A 22616-nucleotide genomic window follows, 5' to 3' on the forward strand; every position below is an offset into this window, starting at 1 on the left:
TTCCAATGTATTTGCGCACTCGTTTTGTCCAAACTAGAAAGATTGAAGGAAATTGACTCTATTTCATTGACTCATACTTCATCACCTCCGCTTCTCAAGATTTCTCCCTTCAAGTACAGTGTCAGGGGGCAGTGAGGGGCGGGGTTGTGAGCACCAGGCTTGAAGTCTCATGAACATGGAATCAAATGCCAGGTCATCTGCATTTCAGCTGTGTGAGCTGTGGGAGTTTTGGTGACCTCTCTGAACTTCAGCGTCTTCATCTGTGAAATGGGAACATGAAATGTGCAGTGTTGCATTGCTTAGATGAGATAAAAGTGAAAGTTGCGAGTGCGGTGCTTTGGCACACTGTCTGTGTCTTAAGAATATATATGTTTCCCACCACTTCACACCAGTCAGAATGGCTAAAATTAACAAGTCAGGAAACGACATGTTGGCGAGGATGCGGAGAAAGGAGAACCCTCCTACACTGTTGGTGGGAATGCAAGCTGGTGCAGCCACTCTGGGAAACAGCATGGAGGTTCCTCAAAAAGTTGAAAATAGAGCTACCATACGATCCAGCAATTGCACTATTGGGTATTTACCCCAAAGATACAAATGTAGGGATCAGAAGGGGTATGTGCACCCCGATGTTTATAGCAACAATGTCCACAATAGCCAAACTGTGGAAAGAGCCAAGATGTCCATCGACAGATGAATGGATAAAGAAGATGTGGTATACATATACAATGGAATATTATGCAGCCATCAAAAGGAATGAGATCTTGCCATTTGCAACGACGTGGATGGAACTGGAGGGTGTTATGCTGAGCGAAATAAGTCAATCAGAGAAAGACATGTATCATATGACCTCACTGATATGAGGAATTCTTAATCTCAGGAAACAAAGAGTTGCTGGAGTGGGGGGTGGGGTGGGAGGGATGGGGTGACTGGGTGATAGACACTGGGGAGGGTATGTGCTCTGGTAAGTGCTGTGAATTGTGCAAGACTGTTGAATCACAGATCTGTACCTCTGAAACCAATAATGCAATATATGTTAAGAAAAAAAAAAAAAGAAGATAGCAGGAGGGGAAGAATGAAGGGGGGGAAATCGGAGGGGGAGACGAACCATGAGAGACGATGGACTCTGAGAAACAAACTGACGGTTCTAGAGGGGAGGGGGGTGGGGGGATGGGTCAGCCTGGTGATGGGTATTAAAGAGGGCACGTTCTGCATGGAGCACTGGGTGTTATGCACAACCAATGAATCATGGAACACTACATCAAAAACTAATGATGTAATGTATGGTGATTAACATAACAATAAAATTTTTAAATAAAGAATATATATGTTTCCCTCTGAGAAAATCTCCTTTCACCTTGAAAGTCTAAAAGCAGTGCCAGTTCTGCAGCCCCCAAGGTATTTGCCTGAGGAGTGCACTGATAAATTCTGCCCAGGGACGGCTGCCCACTGAATAGTGTCTCTATTCACTGATACAGAACCAACTCCCTGTGAGATTAGGAGGTGCTAGAGCACAACCACAGTCCACGAGGACATCCCGGAGTCCCAGGAGCACACTCCCAGCACCAGGCAGGACCCGTCAAGGCTGGACAGGATACCTTCGTCCTAATGGAGAGTGTGAGCAGGCTCTCCCTAGAGGGGTCTTTCTTCTTCTGCTTGGGATGGGCCAGAGAGGTCCCTTCTTGGCTAAGAGTCCAGGTTTGGGGGCTGAAGTAGAAATCCTAGGAACACCAAGGTTCCAGATGATAATCCAAGGACCGGGACATTAGGGAGTGGATTAAGCGTGTCCCCTGTGGCCCCTCTGCCAATCTCCAGTTGGACTCCTTTCCGCCCTTTTGGCGTCTTTCTTGTCAGAGAGGCCTTTAATGCTTTAGGCTCTCTCACTATGGCAACTTCTTTCCCCATCAAAACTTATTCACACCTGGACCAACTCTCGGAATCTAATTGTTTTGAAAGTCAGACTCATATGAAAGGGTTACGGGGGATCACCGTTCGCAATACGTGACAACTTAAATTAGCTAGGTGCTTCTTGAAGATACCACCTGCATTTTCCAGGCTGTAGGACTAGAAATCGTGCCCATTCTTCCTCCAGGATCTTCTGACTTTCCATGGCGTCTGGGAGAGCGGCCATAAGGGTTAAGTATTTATTATCTCTGATCTACAGCGATTGCCTGGCCCATTTTATGTACGAGAAATCTAAGATTTTGGAGGCGAAATGACTTCTCTGAAGTCTCATGTAACTTCGTCACAGAACCTGGGGGAGTGGGGGTGGGGGACAAATCTCCTGACCTCTTACCATCTGCCTGTCCCTAATTCTAGTATCTTTCCACGCAAAATGTGATGTGTAGACCAGCAGCATTGGTGTCTCCTGGGAGCTTGTTAAAAATGCAGAATCTCAAATCGAACCCGAGACCTATTGAAATGGAATCTGCATTTTAACAAGATCCCCAGTTGATTCATATGCCATTTAGAATCTGAAAAGCACTGGTTTAGAACTCACATTTTCCCCCCTGTTTCCTTTCTCATCATTACTTCAACCCCAAGGGTCCATGAACCTCTGAGGCTGAATTTAGCCCAATCTCAACATATCATGTTCAAGGAGTTCTGGTGTCATTACATACGGCACAATTTTCCGGTGGAAAAGATTTCTTTTTTTTTTTTTTTTAAGATTTTATTTATTTATTTGACAGAGAGAAATAGCGAGAGCAGGAACACAAGCAGGGGGAGTGGGAGAGGGAGCAGCAGGCTTCCCGCTGAGCAGGGAGCCTGATGCGGGGCTCGATCCCAGGACCCCGGGATCATGACCTGAGCTGAAGGCAGACGCTTAACGACTGAGCCACCCAGACACCCCCAGTGGAAAAGATTTCTGCCTGGTTTTCTGACATTTTTTTTCCCCTTTACCTTATTTAAAATTCTAAAAAGAAAAGCCTCATTAATGGAGTTCTTTTTAGAATGGGCAGGAGAATCCACCACCTTGAACTTCTAGCAGGAAAGGTATGATAGACACTTAATAAATAATCATAACTGGGTGGTGACGTGTGTGAAAGCACTTAGCAAATTACAAAGTGATGCACAAATGTTCCTGATTATAATTCCCAGGCTGTAGGATCACAGAACGAGATCCTTCATGAGCCCATTTAGGGTGAAAATGTTTCTCAGGAATGTAATGTGAAACTTAAAGTTTTTTAATTATTCTCATTTTCTAGACATCTAAGGGGCAAAAATAATGGTTGTGAACCCTGGCTATACATCAGAATAACTTGGGGGAGCTTCATTTAGGAGCTTTATTTTTAAAATACGTAAGCCTGGGTTTGGCTCTTGACTCTATTTCTTGAGGTCCTGAGGGTCCGGCCTGGGCCATGGTTTATTTTTGAGCACTCCCAGGTGATTCTAATACACAGTGAGATTGGAGAGCCACTGAACTGAAAAAGTTATTTCCAGGTTTACAGTAAATGAACGTGAGTGAGCATTTTCTCCATATTTATGATATGGCTCAAGTCTAAATTTTCTAATTTCTAAATCTTAATGATGATCAAACCACCAGGAGATAACCCCCCCCCATTGAAATACTAATGGCTGCTGATTCCAAACAGTATTAACTTGGTAATGACAATTGAGTTCCTTCATTCTCTTACCACTTAACATGGGTCGACTGACCTTCATGGTGCTGAGGACTGACCTAAATCCCGACAGCCCATTTGTGTACAGGCTTGTACCCCGGTGTCAACACCGAATTCTCAAATTCCATATGGTTTTTAGTCCAGTGACAAGACATTTTGACAACACAGGTTTGAAAATATTGATGAGGATCTAAGAGATTTAAGTTCTAGGCGATGTTCTTTCCTGGAGTTGTCCGATGTTGGGTCAGTTTCCTGCTGTGAAAAACGAGGGCGTTGGACCAGTGGTTACTGAATCTGGCTGACCATAAGATTCACCTGGAGGGTTTTGCAAGACCATTGATTTCAAGGCCCCAGAGCTACCCGTTGAAACTTTTAGAGTGAATGTGTATGTGTGTGGGGGGAAGAGTGGGAGGCAGTGTTAGAAAGAAGAATTTTTTTTTTTAAAGATTTATTTATTTGAGAGAGAGAGACAGAGAGAGTGGGGGGAGGGACAGAGGGACAGAATCTTCAAGCCGACTTTGTGCTGAGCGAGGAGCCTGATGCAGGCACAGAGCCTGAAGCGGGGCTCGATCTCAGGACCCTGAGATCATGACCTGAGCCGAAATCACAAGTTGGGTGCTGAACCCACCGAGCCACTCAAGTGCCACTGGAAAGCAGAATTTTTTTTTTAAGAATCCTAAAATTGACCAGAAAATTAGCTGTGTTTGCGAGCCATTGGACAAGATAAGCTCCTAAGTCCTTCTCTACTCTAAGAATCTACGGCATTAGACTAGTTGGTTAAATTCCTATATCAGAAGAAGCTGGTGTGGTTGCAGGGCCTGGCTGAGGGCTGGGTCTACAGAAGGATAAAACAGAAAACAGAACGGGCACAGAAGAAGTATCATCTTTGACCACTACCTGCATGTATCTCAGGATTTCGCTGTTCATATGGCTTCTGCTCAGGTCTTTTTGTCATATTGTTAAATGTCTAATGGCCATCTTCTTACATTACCTTTGAAAACGGTTGAAAAGGTGCTTCTTGGGAATATTGTTCTTAGAGAGAATAATTTTCCTCACTTTTCCTGCCACCCACCTCACCTTGCTACTGCTCCAAGTCTGAGTGTCACTGTGCAGAAGAATCTTTCTGGGATGCTTGTTTAAAATGCAGGTTCCTGGGCACCTGGCTGGCTCAGTGGGTAGAGCATGTGACTCCTGATCTTGGGGTCGTGAGTTCAAGTCCCACGCTGGGCCTAGAGCTTACTTAAAAAAATACAGTTTCCTGGGCCTTTCCCCTGATTCTAATTCAGGACATTTAGTTTGGGCCAAGAAACCTGCACTTTTCATCTGAACTGCTTTCAATCTTCCTGCAAAACTTAGTATGCAGCCTTTCTCAGGCTTCCTTTATGATAAGAATCTCCTGAGTCCATCAACAAATGAATGGATAAAATGTGATGTAGCTATAAAATGCAATAATCTTCAGCCATAAAAAGAAGTGAAGTATGGAGAACATGCTACAACATGGATGGGCCTTGAAAACATTATACTAAGTGAAAGAAGTCAGATACAAAAGGCCACATCATGTACAATTCCATTAATACAAAACGTCCAGAATAGGCAAACCCATAGAGATAGGCAGTTGATCAGTGGTTGCCAGGGGTTTGGAGGGAGAAAGGAATGCAGAGTGAGTGCTAATGGATAGGGGTTTCTTTAAGGGTGATGAAATGTTCTCAGAAAGTGGTGATAGTTGCACAACTTTGTGGATATGTTAAGATCATTGAATTGTATACTTTAAAAGGGTGAATTTTATGGCATGTGAATTATATCTTTAGGAAGAGAAAGAGGGGCTCAGTCGATAGAGCACGTGACTCTTGGTCTCAGGGTTGTGAGTTCACGGCCCATGCTGAGTGTAGAGATTACTTAAAAAACAAAATCTTTAAAAAATACAAAACCCAACCAACCAAACAAAAACAACCTGGGCAGTTGTTTAAAAAAGCAGATTCCCAAGCCCTACCCAAGATCCACTGAGTTAGCACCTCTAGGGAAGAACCTAAGAATCTGATTTTAATAAATGCCCCAAGTGATCCTTATCCTAAGGGAAGTTCAGGAGAAGCTCCTTGGAACACTGAAGGCCAGAGTCGTCCTTCTGCATGGACTCTTGATTCTCCATCTGTGGTTGGCAGCCTCTAAGATGGTCCCTATGATCCCTACCTCCTAGTATTCTGCTCCCCTTGAGTGTGGACTGGGCTTGTTGACTCACTTCTAATGAATAGAGTACAACAGAAGTGATGGATATTACTTTCAATATTAGGTTTTTAAAAGATTGTGGCTTCCATCCAAAGAATATATACAAATGGCCAATAGCATATGAAGAGACACTGGATGTCACTCATCAGTAGAGAAATGCAAATCAAAACCACCGTGAGATATCACCTCACACCCATCAGGACGGCCACTATAAGACAAAAGAAAACAAAGCAATAGAAAATAACGTGTTGGTGACGATGTGGAAAAATCAGAACACATCTGCACTGTCAGTGGGAATGTAAAATGGTGCAGCTGCTATGAAAAACAGTATGGAGGGTCCTCATGTATTAAAAATAGAAATACCATCTGATCCACAATCCTACTTTTGAGTATATACCCAAAAGAATTGGAAGCAGGATCTTAAAGAGATATTTGCATATCCATGTTCACTGTAGCTCTATTCACAATAGCTAAGGGGTAGAAGCTACTCAAATGCCCACTGACAGATGAATTAATAAAGAAAATGTGGTATAATGCATATGATAGGATATTATTTGGCCCTAGAAAGGAAGGAAATCCTATTACATATAATAACATGGATGAACTGGAAGACATTATACTTAGTGAAATAACCCAGTCACCAAAAGACAAATACTGTATGGTTCCACTTATGTGAGGTACATAGAGTAGTCAAATTCATAGAGACAGAAAGTGGAATGGTGGTTCTCAGGGGTGGAGGGGAATGGGAAGTTATTCAATGAGTGTAGAGTGCCGGTTTTGTAGGATGGAATAGTTTTGGAGATCTGATGCACAATGTGAATATATTTAACACTATAGAACTGCACACTTAAAAATGGTTAAGATGGGTAAAAAAAAAATTGTGGGGGTGCCTGGGTGACTCAGTCAGTTAAGCATCTGACTCTTGATTTTGGCTCAGGTCATGATCTCAGGGTCATGAGATTGAGCCCCATGTCGGGCTCTGCCCTGGGCATGGAACCTGCTTGAGATTCTCTGTCTCTCTCTCTGTCTGGCCCTCCCCTCCCCATCCCCCACTGCAGGTGTGCTCTTTCTCTCTCTCTCTCTCAAAAAAAAAAAAATTGTGTCTTCCATTGCAGGCTCTTGTTCTCTCTTGATACACCTCCTCTCTGTCGCTCTCCAGCCCATGCTGTCTTTCAGATCCCCAGCTGTCATGTTGGGAGGACACTCAGGCAGCCTATGGAGAGACCCATGAGGTGAGGAGCAGAGACCTTCCAGCAATACCACGGTGAACTTGGATGTGAATCTTCTGAGGCCTGCCAACATGTGAATAAACTTGGAAGTGTAACTTTAACCCCCCAGTTGAACCTTCAGATAAACTGTAGCCCTCACAAACAGTTTGACTGAAGGCTCACAAGAGACTTTGGGGTAGGGGCACTCAGCTGAGCTGCATCTGAATTCTGACACACTGAAGTTGTGACATAATGACAATTCATTGTTTTAAACTGCTAACTTTTGGGGTAATTCGCTATGCAACAATAGATAACTAATACACCATCAAATGTGTTTTGCTCAGTTAGTCAAATTACAATGCAGACCCTACCAGGGCACTGGCTGAAATCCTATTTTTCAGGATATAAAATTGTATGTATATTTTGGTAAGCCAAATAATGGGTCCTCCAAAATGTCCACATCCTAATCCCTGGAATGTGTGAATATAGTATGTCCCATGGCAAAAGGGACTGCAGATGTAATTAACATTACAAACTTTAGGGGCACGTAGGTGACTCAGTCGGTTCAGCATCTGACTTTGGCTCAGGTCATGATCTCTGGATCCTGGAATCAAGCCCCACATCGGGTTCCCCACTCAGCAAGAAGTCTACTTCTTCCTCTCCTTCTTCCTCTGCCCCTACCCCTCCCTCTACTTATGCTCTCTCTCTCTCTTAAAAAAAAAAAAAATTACAAACTTTAAAATAGATTATCCTGGATGATCCAAATGGGCCCAATCTAATCGCACAAACGCTTGAAAGCAGAGAACTTTCTCTGGCCAGAGGTAGGAGAGATTTGGCAGAAGTAGAAGTTGGAGAGATTCCAAGTGTGGGAGGGACCTCAGCACTGATGGAGGGCAGTGGGCAATGTGTAAACATGAGAATGAATGTGAGCAGCCTGTAGGAGCAAAGACCAGCACCCAGCTGACGGCCAGCAAGGAAACGGGGACCTCAACCCTACAGCTGTAAGCAACTGAATTCAACCAAAACTTGAATGAGCTTGGAAGTGATTCATCCCGAAGTCTCCAAAAAGCAATGCAGTCCTGCTGACACCTTGATTTTGGCCAGAGCAGAGAAACCAATCCAGCCAACTGGGATTTCGGATCTACAGAGGTGGGATAATAAATCTGTATCACTTTCAGTTACCAAGTTTGGGGTAATTTGTTATGGCAGCAATAGAAAACGCACATTATTTATGCGTGTATAATATTTATTGGTTTTCAGTCCCTTCCCACCAGGTATCATAGCTATGCAGATGGTGCACAGTGTTATTTATCATTTTCTACTTACCCTGCTGAAGCAGTCATTCACTATCTTAGTGCCTCTCTGTATCGCAGGCTTGAGTGTTCCATGCATTGTTTTTCAAGGCTCTCTGGGAAAGACACTCCTTTTTCGGGAGCCTGGCATCTGGCTGGGGCGAGACTGTGCACGCGCTGATTGTTTCTGAGGCCACTGATCAATACTTACCATTAGGACAACAACTCCATGCATCACTAAACTTTGACCTCAGTGCCCCAGAGCAGTCCCAAGATGCCAATTGATGTACAGGCAAATACATATTCTTCAAACGCAATACCCCTTTCATAGACTTCCCTGAATTAAATTTTAGAGGCTTCAGTGATGACAAAGTAATGTTGCTAATGTACTGGCAAGCCCCGAGTATTCAGAAAGGATGCTTGGATAAAAGTAATTGGGTTTATGCTTCTTAGAAAGATCTTTTGGATGGACACTGTGTTTGGACCACTGAATGGCTGTCCCTGCCTTCCATACAATGGGTGGTATGGGCACAAAGTGTCCCTTAAGCCCACTAAGCACACACTTAAGAAACCCAAGACCTCAAAACAAGTGGTTGGCTCCCTTTAGAAATCACAAGGGCTAAAAAGCGCCTAAAATAATGTTAAGTGCACTTCTTTATCTACAACTTTTGGAATTTTATTTCCCCAGAAGTATGTATTTTTCAGGGAACTCTTCATAATGGTCTCCCATCACATACCATCCTGGTATGCTGAGTCAAAGGAGATGATACTACTGTTTTCCTGGATTTGTTCAAATGAGATCAATTGCCAAACAGTTGTTTGGATTAAAACCAAACGGTTAATTTAATCAGGCTTTCAAGAGGCAGTTATTTTGATTAAAGGAGTCATATCTGAGTGGCCTTTGGCAGCTTTTTATCTCCAGTCTGTGGGTCCCACACATTTAGCTCTTCTGTGGAACAAGGGGGGCATCTATTGCTTGAGTAAAAAGGGGTTTACTGGAAGAGAAGACTCTTCAAATCTCATTGAAAAAAAGTATAGCTGAGCCTCATATGGACTGAAAAGCCAGTAGGAACCAAAAAGGCTACTCCCTCCATCTCTTTCTCTCATGTCTTTCTAGAGCTACCTGGTTTCCCATCACTGCTTTCCTCTGAAATTCTCTGCTTACTCATTGGTGTGCCCAAGGCTGAGAATTCTAGCAGCCTTGAGGTTACATCACCTTTGGTATTGGACCCACCACCATGATTAATTTCATCCTGAGTCTGAATTCTAAGCAGCTCAATTTTAAATTCCCAGGGAAGAATTTGATGGCTTGGTCTGGTCTGGTATCTAGCTCTGGCCGAGTCAGGTGTCACAAGACACACAGGAAGGACTGGCCCCTCCAGGTGATGGATGGAGCAGGGAAGAGATAAATGATAGATGCCTCCAGAACTTTTTCTGAACTGATAATAGCAGATGCCCCTTTGCCATGTCTTTTCTTACCAACCTGCAAACACTTTAAAGGTAAAGGATTTTTTTTTTTCATCTTTATCCTCACCACCATACTTGGGCCAATGCCTCATTGATAGATACTCAACAAGTAAAAAAAAAAAAAAGATAAAGTTGGTCATGCCCACTTGCATTGGTACATACATGGTTCTTACCATGCTGGCAAAACCCATGTGGGTGCTGAGGCAAGGAGAAATGAGGTATCACATGGGCTGACCACTCCTGAGTTCTTTCTTTTAGCAATGCTTGGGTTAATAGTAACTATTATGCATTCTCCATTTTCCAAGGGGCAAACATAATATAAAGTGCTTTATATGTCATTATCCCACTTATCCACTATGATAACCCTGTGAGAAAATCGGAGTTCAGAAGTTAAGTAACTTGCCCAGGGTCACACAGCTCAAAAATACTGTGGCCAATTCTAAACCGAAATCTGGAGCCCACCTTCCAAAGCCTTGCATTCTCCTTCCACCTCTGTTATGAGGAGTTGGGAATGAGGCTGAGAGATGAAGCTAAGAGGAGAGGTGTTGGCTGGGTCAATGCCAGTTTTGTGAACTAAACAAAATTGTTCTGTGCTAACAGTTTTTGAAAGCTTTTTGAACATGGCCTTGGGCCTTTTATGGTTCTGAGGTTTTCCAACAACTTCTCTTAATTGAGTCTTTCCAAGCTGAGCTGCAGGATTTAAGTAATTCAACAAGAAAAGAGTTCTCAGATTCCTTCTTTCCCTTTAAGCTGGGTGAGAATGTGTCCCCCAGCTTCCTGCTTTTAAACACTGGAAAACATTCTGGGAATCTGAGACCAGACCTGGGTCAGTGCTGCCATTTTTTATAGTGCTTTGCAGAGCGAGGGCTGAAATCCAGGCTGCCCTCTACTCACTACGTCTTGTCCCCTGCCGCCAGGTTGTATTGCTCAGAGGAAGAGGTGCCATGTTCTAATTCACATCTTAGGGCACCCTACTAATATGTATAGAGGAGAAAACTGAGGTGTGTGGAGGTTCAATGACTTGTCTGAAGTCCCTCAGCTGGTAGCAGCCGACCCAGGACAGCCTCATCCCAAATGGGCACTGTGGGCTAGGGGAGGGTCAGATGGGCATAACATTGTTTCAGATTCCCTCTGCTTTAAGTTTTGATTGTGACTTGTGATAATGCCATTTCTGGATCATAGCTCTAGTGTCTGGCAAGAGGAATCCAAATTCTGTTAGTCATTTTCAAGGGAGAGAGGGGCTGACATTAGTGTCTGGAACTGGGTTCCCAATTGTTGGTAGGTGGGTGGGGTCTTCTCCCTGCCATTTTGTGCCACTGCTTAGCTGGTCTCCCAATTCTGTACACACAGCCCCTCACCCAAACCACAGGGGACAATCTTAGCAGTCTTGGGAATAATGGGGGGAAAAAGTGGAACTTGGTTAGCAAAATGACTTGGTCAAGACCCAATATAGAGCAGGCCTGTATTAACCCTAAGAAAGGCTGGCTTGCCTTAGGGTTCTTGCTTTCTGAAAAAACACAAAGCCCCTTTACCCAAACCCCAGGGCACGATAGGCCTAGCTAAGGGGTTATATAGTATTTATGGCCTCTTTGCTTTTATTTGTGGTACTGTTAAAATGCCTTTCCAACATGCTGCCATGATTTAAATTATGTATGTGTGCTCATCCTGAAATATACGCACTTTGGAATGTATTTGGAACAGAAATAGGATTTTAAAGAAACAGAAAGATTGTGGCTTCCAAGAACCTCCTCCTCCTGCCCCTACCCTGGCTTCACTCAGTCCCTGGAGCTGTGTATTCATGGCAGTACTGAGGGAGTCCCCAGGTGGTAAAGTGTCACGGTTATAGATGATCAGTGTGGAGGGGACGGATCTGGGTAGGTCCAATCTCATCTCGGCCACTCACTAGCTGTATTACCCTAAGCAAATTGCTTAAACGCTCCAAGCCTCCTTTTCCTCATCTATAAAACAGAGATGATAAGTTTCTTCTCCATGACCTCTCTGTGAGGCTCAGTGAAATAATGACCCTGGAATGCTGAGCACAGAGCCGAAAAGAGTTAGCCCCATAAGCTCCACTTCTCTCATCTCAAGACATGAACCTGAATTCCAGTTGAGAACCTGTTGAGCGCCCAAGAGTTTGTGTCCTCTTTTGTTGGAGGTCCCCCTTTACTCATATGAATGCCCTCAGAATATAATCCTAGGCCCCCAAGCCTCCTCTGCAACACTGCTCCCACCAGGAAGAAGTTCTGGTTCCCATGACGTGCACCTAACCTGTGAGCACGCCTTCCCACCTTGGTCTCCGGGTCCCGCAGGTGCCGGGTGAGACCGGTGAGCTTGTTAACGAGGTACAAAGCTGGAAGGAATGGGCTGTCTGCTGGATGTGCTTTAGTTGCAACGTTGTGTGGAGAAATGAAATGCTGAAATCTCAGGACACTGGTAAAGAGGAAAAGCTCATGGCCTCACATTTTCCATTCTCATATACAATTGCTTCTATCTCCAGGGTGTAACAAAACCTGCCAGTGGCTTCTTTTTATCAGAGGCAGTGGTAGGGGGTCCTCAGCATGTGCGCTGACTTTGGGATGAGGCTGTCCTGGGTCGGCTGCTACCAGCTGAGGGACTTCAGACAAGTCATTGAACCTCCACACACCTCAGTTTTCTCCTCTATACGATGGACATATTAGTAGCATCTATCCATCTCAGTTGTGTTTTGAAGATTGAGAAAATGAATATAAAATGCCTGGCGCATAGTAAGCCCTCAATAAGTGTACTTCATTGCTAGCACCATCCTCACGATTATTACCTACATCCGGATATTGCTGAGTATAGAAGATCTGCAGGGCCAACAGCTTCCTGCCCAAAGTTGGTAGTCAATAAGTGGTGGATATTATTATAATGTCTCAGCTGTGGATATTAACTAGAAAAGCTAATCATTCTTTTCAAAGCACCCCAAGGGCTTGTCCCATTCTGTAAGGTCTCTGGTGTGTTCCCCTCACCCTATGAAAAGATGGTTTCCTATGGCAGACGCTACGGGTTGTCACCCCAACTGCCAGGTCCCCTTCTTCCTTGTGAGCAGAACACCATTTCTATTCAAGCAGCCTTCAACCACGAAGAATCATGATTGGTGCAGTCCCATTTACCTTCCTCTTAGTTGGTCTAAGAGAAGGCATGTGATAAGACATAAGGGAAAGTCTCCCAGTGAAAGGAGAGAGTGTGAGGTGAGCCTCATTTTGGTCCCTGGCATCTTCCTTCCTGCTTTAGGTACTGTCATGTGAGGATGTGAGGCATGGAGCTGCAGCTGCCATTTTGTGACCATGTGGTTATGAGCATGAGCCTGACAGAGCAAAAGAAATAGAAAGAGTCGAGATTCTTAGACACTGTTAAGCTGCCAAGTCGACTCTGAAGCTGCTTGCCTCCACACTTCCTTTTTGGTACACAATAACTGTTCTTATGATTTGGCCTATTGTTGATCTGGTTTTCTGCTTAATCAGTTTACTCCTCTTCTGTTTGCCAAGGCTGCAGAATGTCTGCTGTTCAAATTCTGCTCAGATATAAAGACATTCAGTTCCCATTTTCTTCCTCTACATTTGGGTAATCGAGTGTTTTTAAATAAAGTCCACGCTCACCATTGTAGTGAAACTGCTCTTGAAAAGGTCACCAGTGACCTCTTGATTGACATGTCCAAAGGCTTCATCTAATTTTCCATCCTGCTTAACCTCCTCTGCGTTGGACAGCTTGACCTCTTTCTTATTCTCCAAGTGAGGCACTCCCTTGGTGGGTGTCACTGCTCTTTCTATGTCTCTGGTCTGTCCTCTGTGGTTTCTTCTTTTTTTGCCCCTCAACTCTGCATGAACCCCGACATTCTGCCCTTTGTCTTCTCATCTCTCACCAGGCGGTGTCCCTGAGTGCCTTCTCCATGTTTAAGACTCCAGTTACCACCCGTGGGCCCTCGTGATTCCCACATCCATGTCTCCAGTGCCTGTCTTTCCTCAGCACCAGATCTGCTTTTCTCCCTGTGAACAGGATGTGTCCACTTGGATGTCCCCACAGGACCATCAACACCATCAACACCATATTTGTAAACTGAACTATGTCCCCTACAAATTAATTCTCCTCTGTCACACACCTCACCACTCACACTAGTCCTCAGTTAGAAAGCTCAGAGTCATCCTAAGCAATTCCTTCTTTCCCAACACCCAATTAATCATCAAGAATAAAATGTCTCTATTCTCAGGAGTCTGTTGCAGCTTCCCCATGCTCACTGCCATGGCCTCCAGTCATCGTTTCTGTCTTGCAGAAGTCTCTCACGTGCCTCCAATCTGCCCCCAACATCCCGCCACCTTCTCTAATCATCTGCATTGCTGTTAGAGTGGATTTTCTAAAATCAAATGGAATCATGTCACTGGATTTAAAATTTTCCAAAGGGGTAGATGTGTGTGAGAGGGGGCAGGGTGGGGAGATTGTATTAGCCATCACGCCCTCCAGATCAAGTCCACACTTCCTCACATGGCACAGAAGCCCTGCTAGTTGCTCTGGGAACAGACTGGATTTTGTGTTTTATCTCCTACCAACTCCCCTCCACCTTCCCTGTCTTCTCAGTTGGAGCTCCTGGGGTCGAATCTTTCTCGTCATTATTTCAAACTCTGCTTAGATGCTGGACTGCTCTTCCCCAGCATTCTGAACTTCTAGCATCTTTCAGTTCGCAAATCAAACAGCACTTCTTCTCCAAAGCATTCCCTGAGCCTCGGACCAAGCCAGAGATCCTCAGCCTTGGCACTACTGACATTTCGGGTTGCATAATTCTCTGTTGGCTAATTCTCAACAACAGGCTGTGGGAGGCTGTCGTAGGATGGGCATTGGAGGACGTTTGGCAGCATCGCTGGCCTCTACCTGCTGGATGAGAGCAGCACCCGCCTGCCCCACTTTCCACAACCAAAAATGTGTCCAGATGCTGTGAAATTTTCCCTGGAGGACGAATTGCCCCCTCTCCCGGTTGCAAGCCATTGAACTAAACCAAGTCCCCTTCTTATCATCCCATAGCCTCCTGTCCTTCTCTGATCGTAACACTCATGGCACAGTTTTGGAGTGACCTGTCTGATTGTCTCATCTGTTCCAACAGAATGTTATCTCCAAGAGGACATCTCCCAGGGCCCGGCACCCACTAGGCATGTAGTTTAGCTTCGTGGAAGAGTGAGCTCCCTGATGGGAGCGACCTTGTCTGTCCTCTGCATGGTGCCCAGTATGGTGCTGGCACATATAGGGCTCAATAAACATTTGTCGAATGAAGGAATGATTCAATCATTCCATTCAAATGCTTCTTTCTCTGTGAAACTTCTACTAGTCTCCCAGTCAAGGTTAGAGTCTTTTTTTCTCTTAATCCCATTGTATTTTATGCATGCCCCTGTCCCCCAGCACTTACTACATTGGACATTATAATCAGTTTGGTAATGTTTGTGGAAATGAAATCATGTTCTCTGGGGGCACGTGGGTGGCTCAGTTGGTTACGCATCTGCCTTCGGCTCAGGTCATGATCTCAGGGTCGTGAGATGGAGCCCTGCATCAGGCTCTACACTCAGCACAGAGTCTGCTTAGGATTCTCTCCCTCTTTGGGGCACCTGGGTGGCTCAGTTGGTTAAGTGTCTGCCTTCAGCTCAGGTCCTAGGATCGAGCTCCACGTCGGGCTCCCTGCTCAGCGGGGAGCCTGCTTCTCCCTCTCCCTCTGCCCTCTCCCATGCTCTTGCTCCTACTCTCTCTCTCTCTCTCAAATAAATAAATAAAATCTTAAAAAAAGATTCTTTTCTTCTCCCTCTGCCCTTCCCTGTCCTGCTCGCACACGGTCTCTCTCTCTAAAATATAATAATAATCATCATAATAATCATGTTCTCTGTATCTTCAGGTCTCTCTCTTGAAACAGAAAAACTAGGTCCATTCCTGTGCCCAGGAATGTCATGATCTACCTTTTCCTTAAACTACTACACCTGTTCTGCTCCTGGCTGTTCTCAGCCGCACCCACCACACACTCACTCATCCATCTTCCTTAGCCGACTTCAAAGAGGAGGAATAGCTCAGAGCTGCTGGGCATTGAGGACCTACGTCTGCTTCATGGCCCCATTTTGCCTCTCTCTTCTCTGACTGTGCTCCCAGCAATTACAATGGGTTCTGAGAGGTTTTAATAACATATGGTGCTTGCTCACAAGCCTCTCCCAGGGATAGGAAGCACCACATCTGCAGCATGCCCCCCACCTGATGACTTGAAATGCAAGAGCCTCCAGGGAACCCCATGGCGGAAAGGTGCCGTGATAGTATTAAAGTAAACACACATTCACAATGGTCAGAAAGGACATCAGCCTTCCTTTGAGAGGAGTTCGGTACTCAGAGAAGAGTAGGGTAGGATTTTGTGCACGGTAGATGGTTAATATGTATCCTTTAGTCACAAAGGCCTGTGGAGAGAAGATGCCGAAGTTTATATTTGGCATCCAAGCCTCTGAATAACTAACAGCATTGAGGCCGGGTGTTTGGTTTGAGGTCAGCTCCATTTAAACAGTGAGGCCAGGTGCAGACACACACGCTGGACCTTTGAGCTCTGTGTGTTGCAGTCCAGATGTTCTGCAGAGGTGATGAGCTTGGGTCACTGATGGTGGGAGAGTGTGTAGCGCTCTTCTAGCATCTTCCACGGGGAGCCCTGGACAGTAGACTTGGCCCTAAGCCCATGTTCCTTGCCAGAGTCAAGAAACAGTAGCAGATGCAGTTGTTGCTAGGGATAAGAGATCATCCACTGGGGAGTTGAGATAGCCAGGACAGGGGGTGGGTAGCACGAGGGAGGTCACAGAATTGACCGTGCTTAGCCTCTGCCCATGTCTAAATTACTTGGAGACGTTCTGCAACGGGAAAAATATTAGGCTTTTAATGACAGCCCTGACAAACATGATCCGTATGACCAAACTGGTCGCGAAAGCAACTGCTATCATTTCTTCAAGGAGGATTTGTCAAATTGCACGTTTCGCACGGGGTTTTCCTAGTCCCACACTTTGCCTCGAAAAATGTGCACAGAGTAAGGGGTTTGAACTTTCTGAATTTAATGCAAAGCCCATATGTTGTTTGGGTTTTGTTTGTGTTGTTTGTTTGTTTTTATGGTTGCAAAATATGTTTTGAACCATATAGCAATAAAACGGTAATGTAAACACAAATCCTCCAAAGCACGCAACATATTTCTAATGAAAGGAAACAACCACCTTACTGTATCTACAAAGAAAAAAAAAAAGAAAAATGATGAAGAGGGGCCATTTCGTTCACAGATTGTGGAATCCTACTGTTTACTGCTCTCCAAATGAGTATTTTTGAGGCATGACTTTCAACAGGGAATTTTCCAAACAGAGTGGCTCCTGGCATCGCGCAAAGAACGTTGCTGTTGGTTGACAGCCAGGCAACTTGAATTCTGGTCTTGACTGCTGACCCCTGCTTCCTGGCTCCCAACCCCAGCACTCCACTCAGGGTGCTCTTGTCAAGGGGACCAGCGACCTCCTCGTTGCTAAATCCAAAGGGCGTTTTGCAGTCCACTTCTGCCCCGACCTCTCTTCAGCAGATGACATGATTGCCCGCTCTTTCCTCCTTGAAATCCTCTTGCTCGGGGCCTACGGTGACACCACCCCATCCTGGTTATTCTCTGGCTTTTCCCTACACTCCTCAGACACTCTCTAGGCTGTTCTTCTTCACCAGTGGCGACGAGCAGCTGCTGGGGGCTGAGGTCACATGAGGTTTTGTGGGCATTTTCTTATCAACTCTTCACAGCAGCCCCGGGAGCCGGGACTTCCTGGCTCCCTTTCACGGCCGGAATCTGCCCTCTGTTCCTCATCTCCAACTGCTCCCAACATATCTCCATTTGCCTGTGTCACAGCCATCTAGTAGGGGTAGTGGTGGTGGACGACTTCTCAGCTGCCAATCCTTTCCTGATGATTGGCAGAAGCCCATGATTGCTTAAGGAGTGGACACATGACCCAGACAGGTTAGATTTCTGGGAATGTCTAGGAAAAGTTTTCTCTCTCTTAAATAGACACATGAAGGATGGTTTCTTTTCTCCTTCTAGATACTGCTGTGCCTTGTATTATTAGAGTCATGACAACCGTCTGTAACCATGAGAAATAGGTCAAATCCAACAAAAGAAGAATGGCACCTGGGTCCTTCATGACCAGCCGATTGAATCTTATCTGGGACAGGGGCTTCCAACTATGTTATAAATAATACATTTCCTTATTGCTTGTATAGGTTTTTGTTTTGTTTTGTTGTTGTTACTTGCAGCCAAAAGCTTCCTAAGTGATACATCAAATTCATCGTATCTGCAGCTCAACTTAGTATCTCCTCCTCCAAACAGCCTCCCCTCCTATAACTCTAGCTTTATTAATATCACCATAGTTGACTCATTAACCCATGTCAGCACCCTGGGCATCATCCTTGACTCCTCCCTGTGCCTCACCCCCAAAGTCCAATCATGAATTAAGTCCAGGAGATTTGCAGGCGGCTGAGGGCCATGGTGGGGTTGAGCTCTGTCACCTGTCCTCCACCTGAGGAGCCCAGCTCAGGCAGCGCTGGGAGCCCAGCTGTTGCGGCTCCCGAGGAGCTGGGCCATGCAGGCCAACAGCCCGGATCACGCACGTGGGACCAAGGTGCTTTGGGCTGCCATGGCCAAGCTGTGCCCCGGCACCATGGTGGCCGTCCCCACCGACACACCGTATAGCCTGACCTGCTTGGCCACCTGGGTGCCGTGTACCACCTCCAGGGCCGCAGCCAGGCCAAGCTGCCAGCCCTCTGCCTGAGCCACATGGCTGACATCTTCAGGGACTGCCATGTGAGAGTATCCAAGGGGCTCCTGAAAGACTTACTACCAGGACCAGTGACCCTGGTGTTGGAATGCTCCCAGGAGCTCAGTAAGGACCTGAACCACTTTACTCCTCTTACAGGCATCTGGATTCCTGACCATTCCTTCATGCAGGATTCGGCTCAGGTGTTTGGGACACTATTTTCTCTCACCAGTGCCAACCTCAGCTCTCAGGCCAGTTCTCAGAATGTCTTTGAATTCCAGTACCTCTGGCCTCAATTGTCCCAGGTCATTGATGGGGGACCAACTGAGGATGGCCACAGCCCTGAGTATCGCCTGGGCTCAACTATGGTTGACTTGTCTGTGTCTGGAAAGTTTGGCATCATTCATCCTCCAACAGAAGTAGGGGCTCCTGCCCTCACAGGGATCCTGCTTGTGAATCCAGTAGAAGGGAGGACCCAAGGACTGATGCTGGCCACTTTGTGTCTGTCCACTGGTGACCAGCAAGGGTTCATTTAGAGAGGCCACTGGGGCTACAATATCACTAGTCTGACTCTTTCAGGCAAGGTGTCTTTCTGAACACTGTAGACCAGGCCCCAAGCTGGCATTTAGTCTCACCCCTGGTGGGGGAGGTCTTATGTATTATCTATAATTTCATGTATCAGCCAAAAGCTGACTAGAGACTTTGAGGACATTCCTAGGATGGCCCTATTCTTTTTTTTTTTTTTTTTTAAGATTTATTTATTAGAGAGAGTGTGTGTGTGTGTGCACATGGGTGGGGGGGGAGGGGCAGAGGGAGAGGGAGAAGCAGATTCCCCATTGAGCAGGGAGCCCGATGTGGGGCTCCATCCCAGGACCCTGGGATCATGACCTGAGCTGAAGGCAGACACTGAACTGACCAGATTCCCTGGTCTTGTTCTAATTAGTTTCTTTTTAAAAAATATTTTTGGAAAATAATTTAAAGAACAGATTTGGAGCCTAGTCAGAGCCTCCTCTCTGATGGGTAGTGGCATTTAAGGTCCAAATCAGCTAGAGCACCAGCTGGTGCTGTTTAAAAGTCTCCAGTGACCGACAGCACGTGTTTGTGCGCTTGAAGCTGGAACAAGGTTCGGATTCGGATAAAGACTGTTGAGCCCAGGCCCAATACTATTTCCTCTGACTGGGCAGGCTGGTGGTGTAGTATGCTTTAATGCCTGGTGGAGAGAGTTATCAGTTTGGACTAATGGTGGGAAGTGAGCTCAGTTGGAAGGGGTGGGAGTAGGGAGGTCCAAATTTTAAAATATCGGGAGGCACCTGGGTGGCTCAGTCTGTTAAGCATCCAACTCTTGGTTTTGGCTCAGGTCATGATCTTGGGGTCGTGAGATCAAGCTCTCCACGCTCAGCTCGGAGTCTGCTTAAGATTCTTTGTCTCCCTCCTTCTCCCTCTGCCCCTCCTCTGCTTGTGTGCTCTCTCTCAAAAAAAAAAAAAAAATTGGAGTGGTGCCTGGGTGGCTCAGTTGTTAAGCATCTGCCTTCAGCTCAGTTCATGATCCCGGGGTCCTGGGATCGAGCCTCGCATTGGACTCCCTGCTCTGCGGGAAGCCTGCTTCTCCTTCTCCCACTCCCCCTGCTTGTGTCCCTCTCTCACTGTCTCTCTCTCTGTCAAATAAATAAATAAATAAAATCTTTAAAATAAATTGGAAAACAAATCTCTATTATTTTTCTTAAAAAAAAAAAAAAAGTCCAGGAGACTCTGCTGCTGAAGATCTCTTATTCTTTCTTTCCATTAACCCTCTCCTTGTTCTTTTCAGTTCTTTGCCATTTTTACTGTCCTTCTGCACCCTGTCTCATTTTGAGAGGTCACCACTGTCTATATTGATCCCAAAGAGATTTAAAAAACTCAGTACTAATCTTCCAACTTCCTTGATTACACTGTGTCGATAGCCTACACTTATCTTCAAAGTAAACTCCGGCCAATGCGCATGGTGTGTAAGCTGCATCGAGACAGGGCTTACCTCTTTGGACTGTCACCTCCACTGCTCCACATCATCCTAGTTTCAACACACTGATTTCCTTGTGGTCCATGAGCCATTGCCCCTTAGTGTCACTGCATGTGCGGTTCCTGGACCTGGGATGCCCTCCCTGATGCCGCCCTAAACAATCCTGGCTGGCCAGCATGTTCTCATGCACCTTGGTTTGTCTCTCCTACAACATAGCAGGTGTACATTTCAGGCATGCCAGGCATATCGTTCCTTATTTTCATCTCTCCCCTCTTGATTTGTATTTTGAACCCCATCTCAAGTCAATCTCCATCAGTGTGGTGCTTCCCCACTCCCCAGTGGTGAATCTAAGTCCTAGATTCTCTAGTGTTGCAGTGCTAAGGGAGGTGTCTGCTTGGTCTTGGGGCATCTGTTCATCACAGGTTGCCATTAAGACATCCCTGATTTTCTCTTCATGGCCCCTTCAAGTTCAGGCGTCATGTAGGCAATGCTCACTGCATGCTGGGTCCCTAGAATCTCTGCAAGGCAGCCTTGGCTTTGTCTGCATGGATACTATCATCACTGCACCTGCTCTGAGGTCTTGCCACCTTCCCGGGGCCCCCTTTGTGGACAGACCCTCCTGTTCCCTGGTCCTCAGCTCTCTGTCCCTAATTAACTCCTTGTCTTCTCTCCCTCCCCCAGCACCTGTGAAGAGTTTTCTTGTCTGGAAAAAGCACTCCCCTCCACTTCCTGCTTTGGGACATTTGTTTATCCCCCTACCTGCCCTGGGTTGCCCCAGGGGAACTTTGAGGGTTTAGAATTAGGGAATGCGAGAGGCAGAGACTGACAGTCCTCCTTTTTCCTTCTACTCTGTCAGATTTCTTCCTTAAGATAGAGAGCACAGGCCCAATAAACCGCTTGGGAAAGAAGGAAGATACCGGGAGACGAGAGAACACCGATGATTACGATCACCTGGCCAGCATGGTCTTCACCACCCTGGAAATGATCTACATGTGTACCCGTTTCATCCAGACGGTGTGCTCCAGAGGCCAAGGCCTGCCGTGTCCTTTATCCTGGTGTTGTCAGCCTCTGGTATTGGGCCCATAGTAGGGGCCTTGTAAAATAGCTGTCGAAGCTAAAAATGGAAGAGGGGAGTGGACTTGAGATCAAGGACACCTGAAAGAATCCTGTCAGTTGCCTGCCTCATTATGTGGTCCCGGGGCAAGTTACTTCACTTCTCTGTCCATGGGCAGTAGCAAGAGGGAGGAGAGGGCATAAAGAGGGGGTGGGGGACCCCGTGCTCCTCAAGGGTCTCTGATTTCTACATTCCCCTCCTCCTAGCTTTCCCAGATTCTGGCTCCATGTAACCTTTTCCCCTCACCCACAAATTCATTTTGTGCATACATAGATTTTGCTCTTGCTCTTTCAGGTTGGGTCCCTTCCCTTCCTCCAGTGAATGACTTTCAGGATTCTTGAGTTCCAGGGATTCCGTTTGTGACGAAATACAAAGAACCTGGAATTCTGGGTCCACCATGCCCTGGCTCTGGGATGTTGGACAAATGTCTGAGTGTCAGTTTCCTCACCTGGACCATGGGAATGATGATAACTAGCTCAACTAGATCCTTCGGGACAAAGGCTTGGGAGCCCAGGCTGCCTGGATTTGAATACTAGCCCTGCGTCTTTACAAATGTGCAGCTCAGTGCAAGTGACTCTACTTTGTCTTACTTTCCTTAGTCATAAAAGGGACACCATCACAGAACCCACCTCACAGGGTTATCGTTAGCATTCATTTCATGAAAACACCTAATGCTTTCAGACCACACCTGAGTAAACACTTCATATTGGTTGGTTATCCTATCCCATGAGTGGCCTCCCTTTAGCCACCCACAGACTCATGACATGTGTACTATTCATGTGCTTGGGCTACTGTGACAAAATACCACAGACTGGGTGACTTACACAACAGAAATTTATTGTCTCTCATCATGGAGGCTGGACGTCTGAGATGACGGTGTCAGCAGGGTTGGTTTCTCCTGGGGCCTCTC

The 22616-nt window shown here is 46.0% G+C and overlaps 1 protein-coding gene across 1 annotated transcript; it reads left to right on the forward strand.

The window, feature by feature from the left end:
* The first annotated feature begins 3640 nt into the window (after positions 1-3640).
* LOC118005478 (yrdC domain-containing protein, mitochondrial-like) lies at positions 3641-19132 on the forward strand. Its single transcript, XM_034997407.1, is given in 4 exon segments — positions 3641-3785; positions 18097-18262; positions 18365-18546; positions 18549-19132. Coding segments are annotated over 4 exon segments (1077 nt in total).
* The last annotated feature ends 3484 nt before the right edge of the window (positions 19133-22616 follow it).

The sequence above is a fragment of the Mirounga leonina genome, unplaced genomic scaffold, assembly GCF_011800145.1.
Source record: "Mirounga leonina isolate KUSES-001 unplaced genomic scaffold, KU_Mleo_1.0 Mir_94, whole genome shotgun sequence".
Taxonomy (NCBI): Eukaryota; Metazoa; Chordata; class Mammalia; order Carnivora; family Phocidae; genus Mirounga; species Mirounga leonina.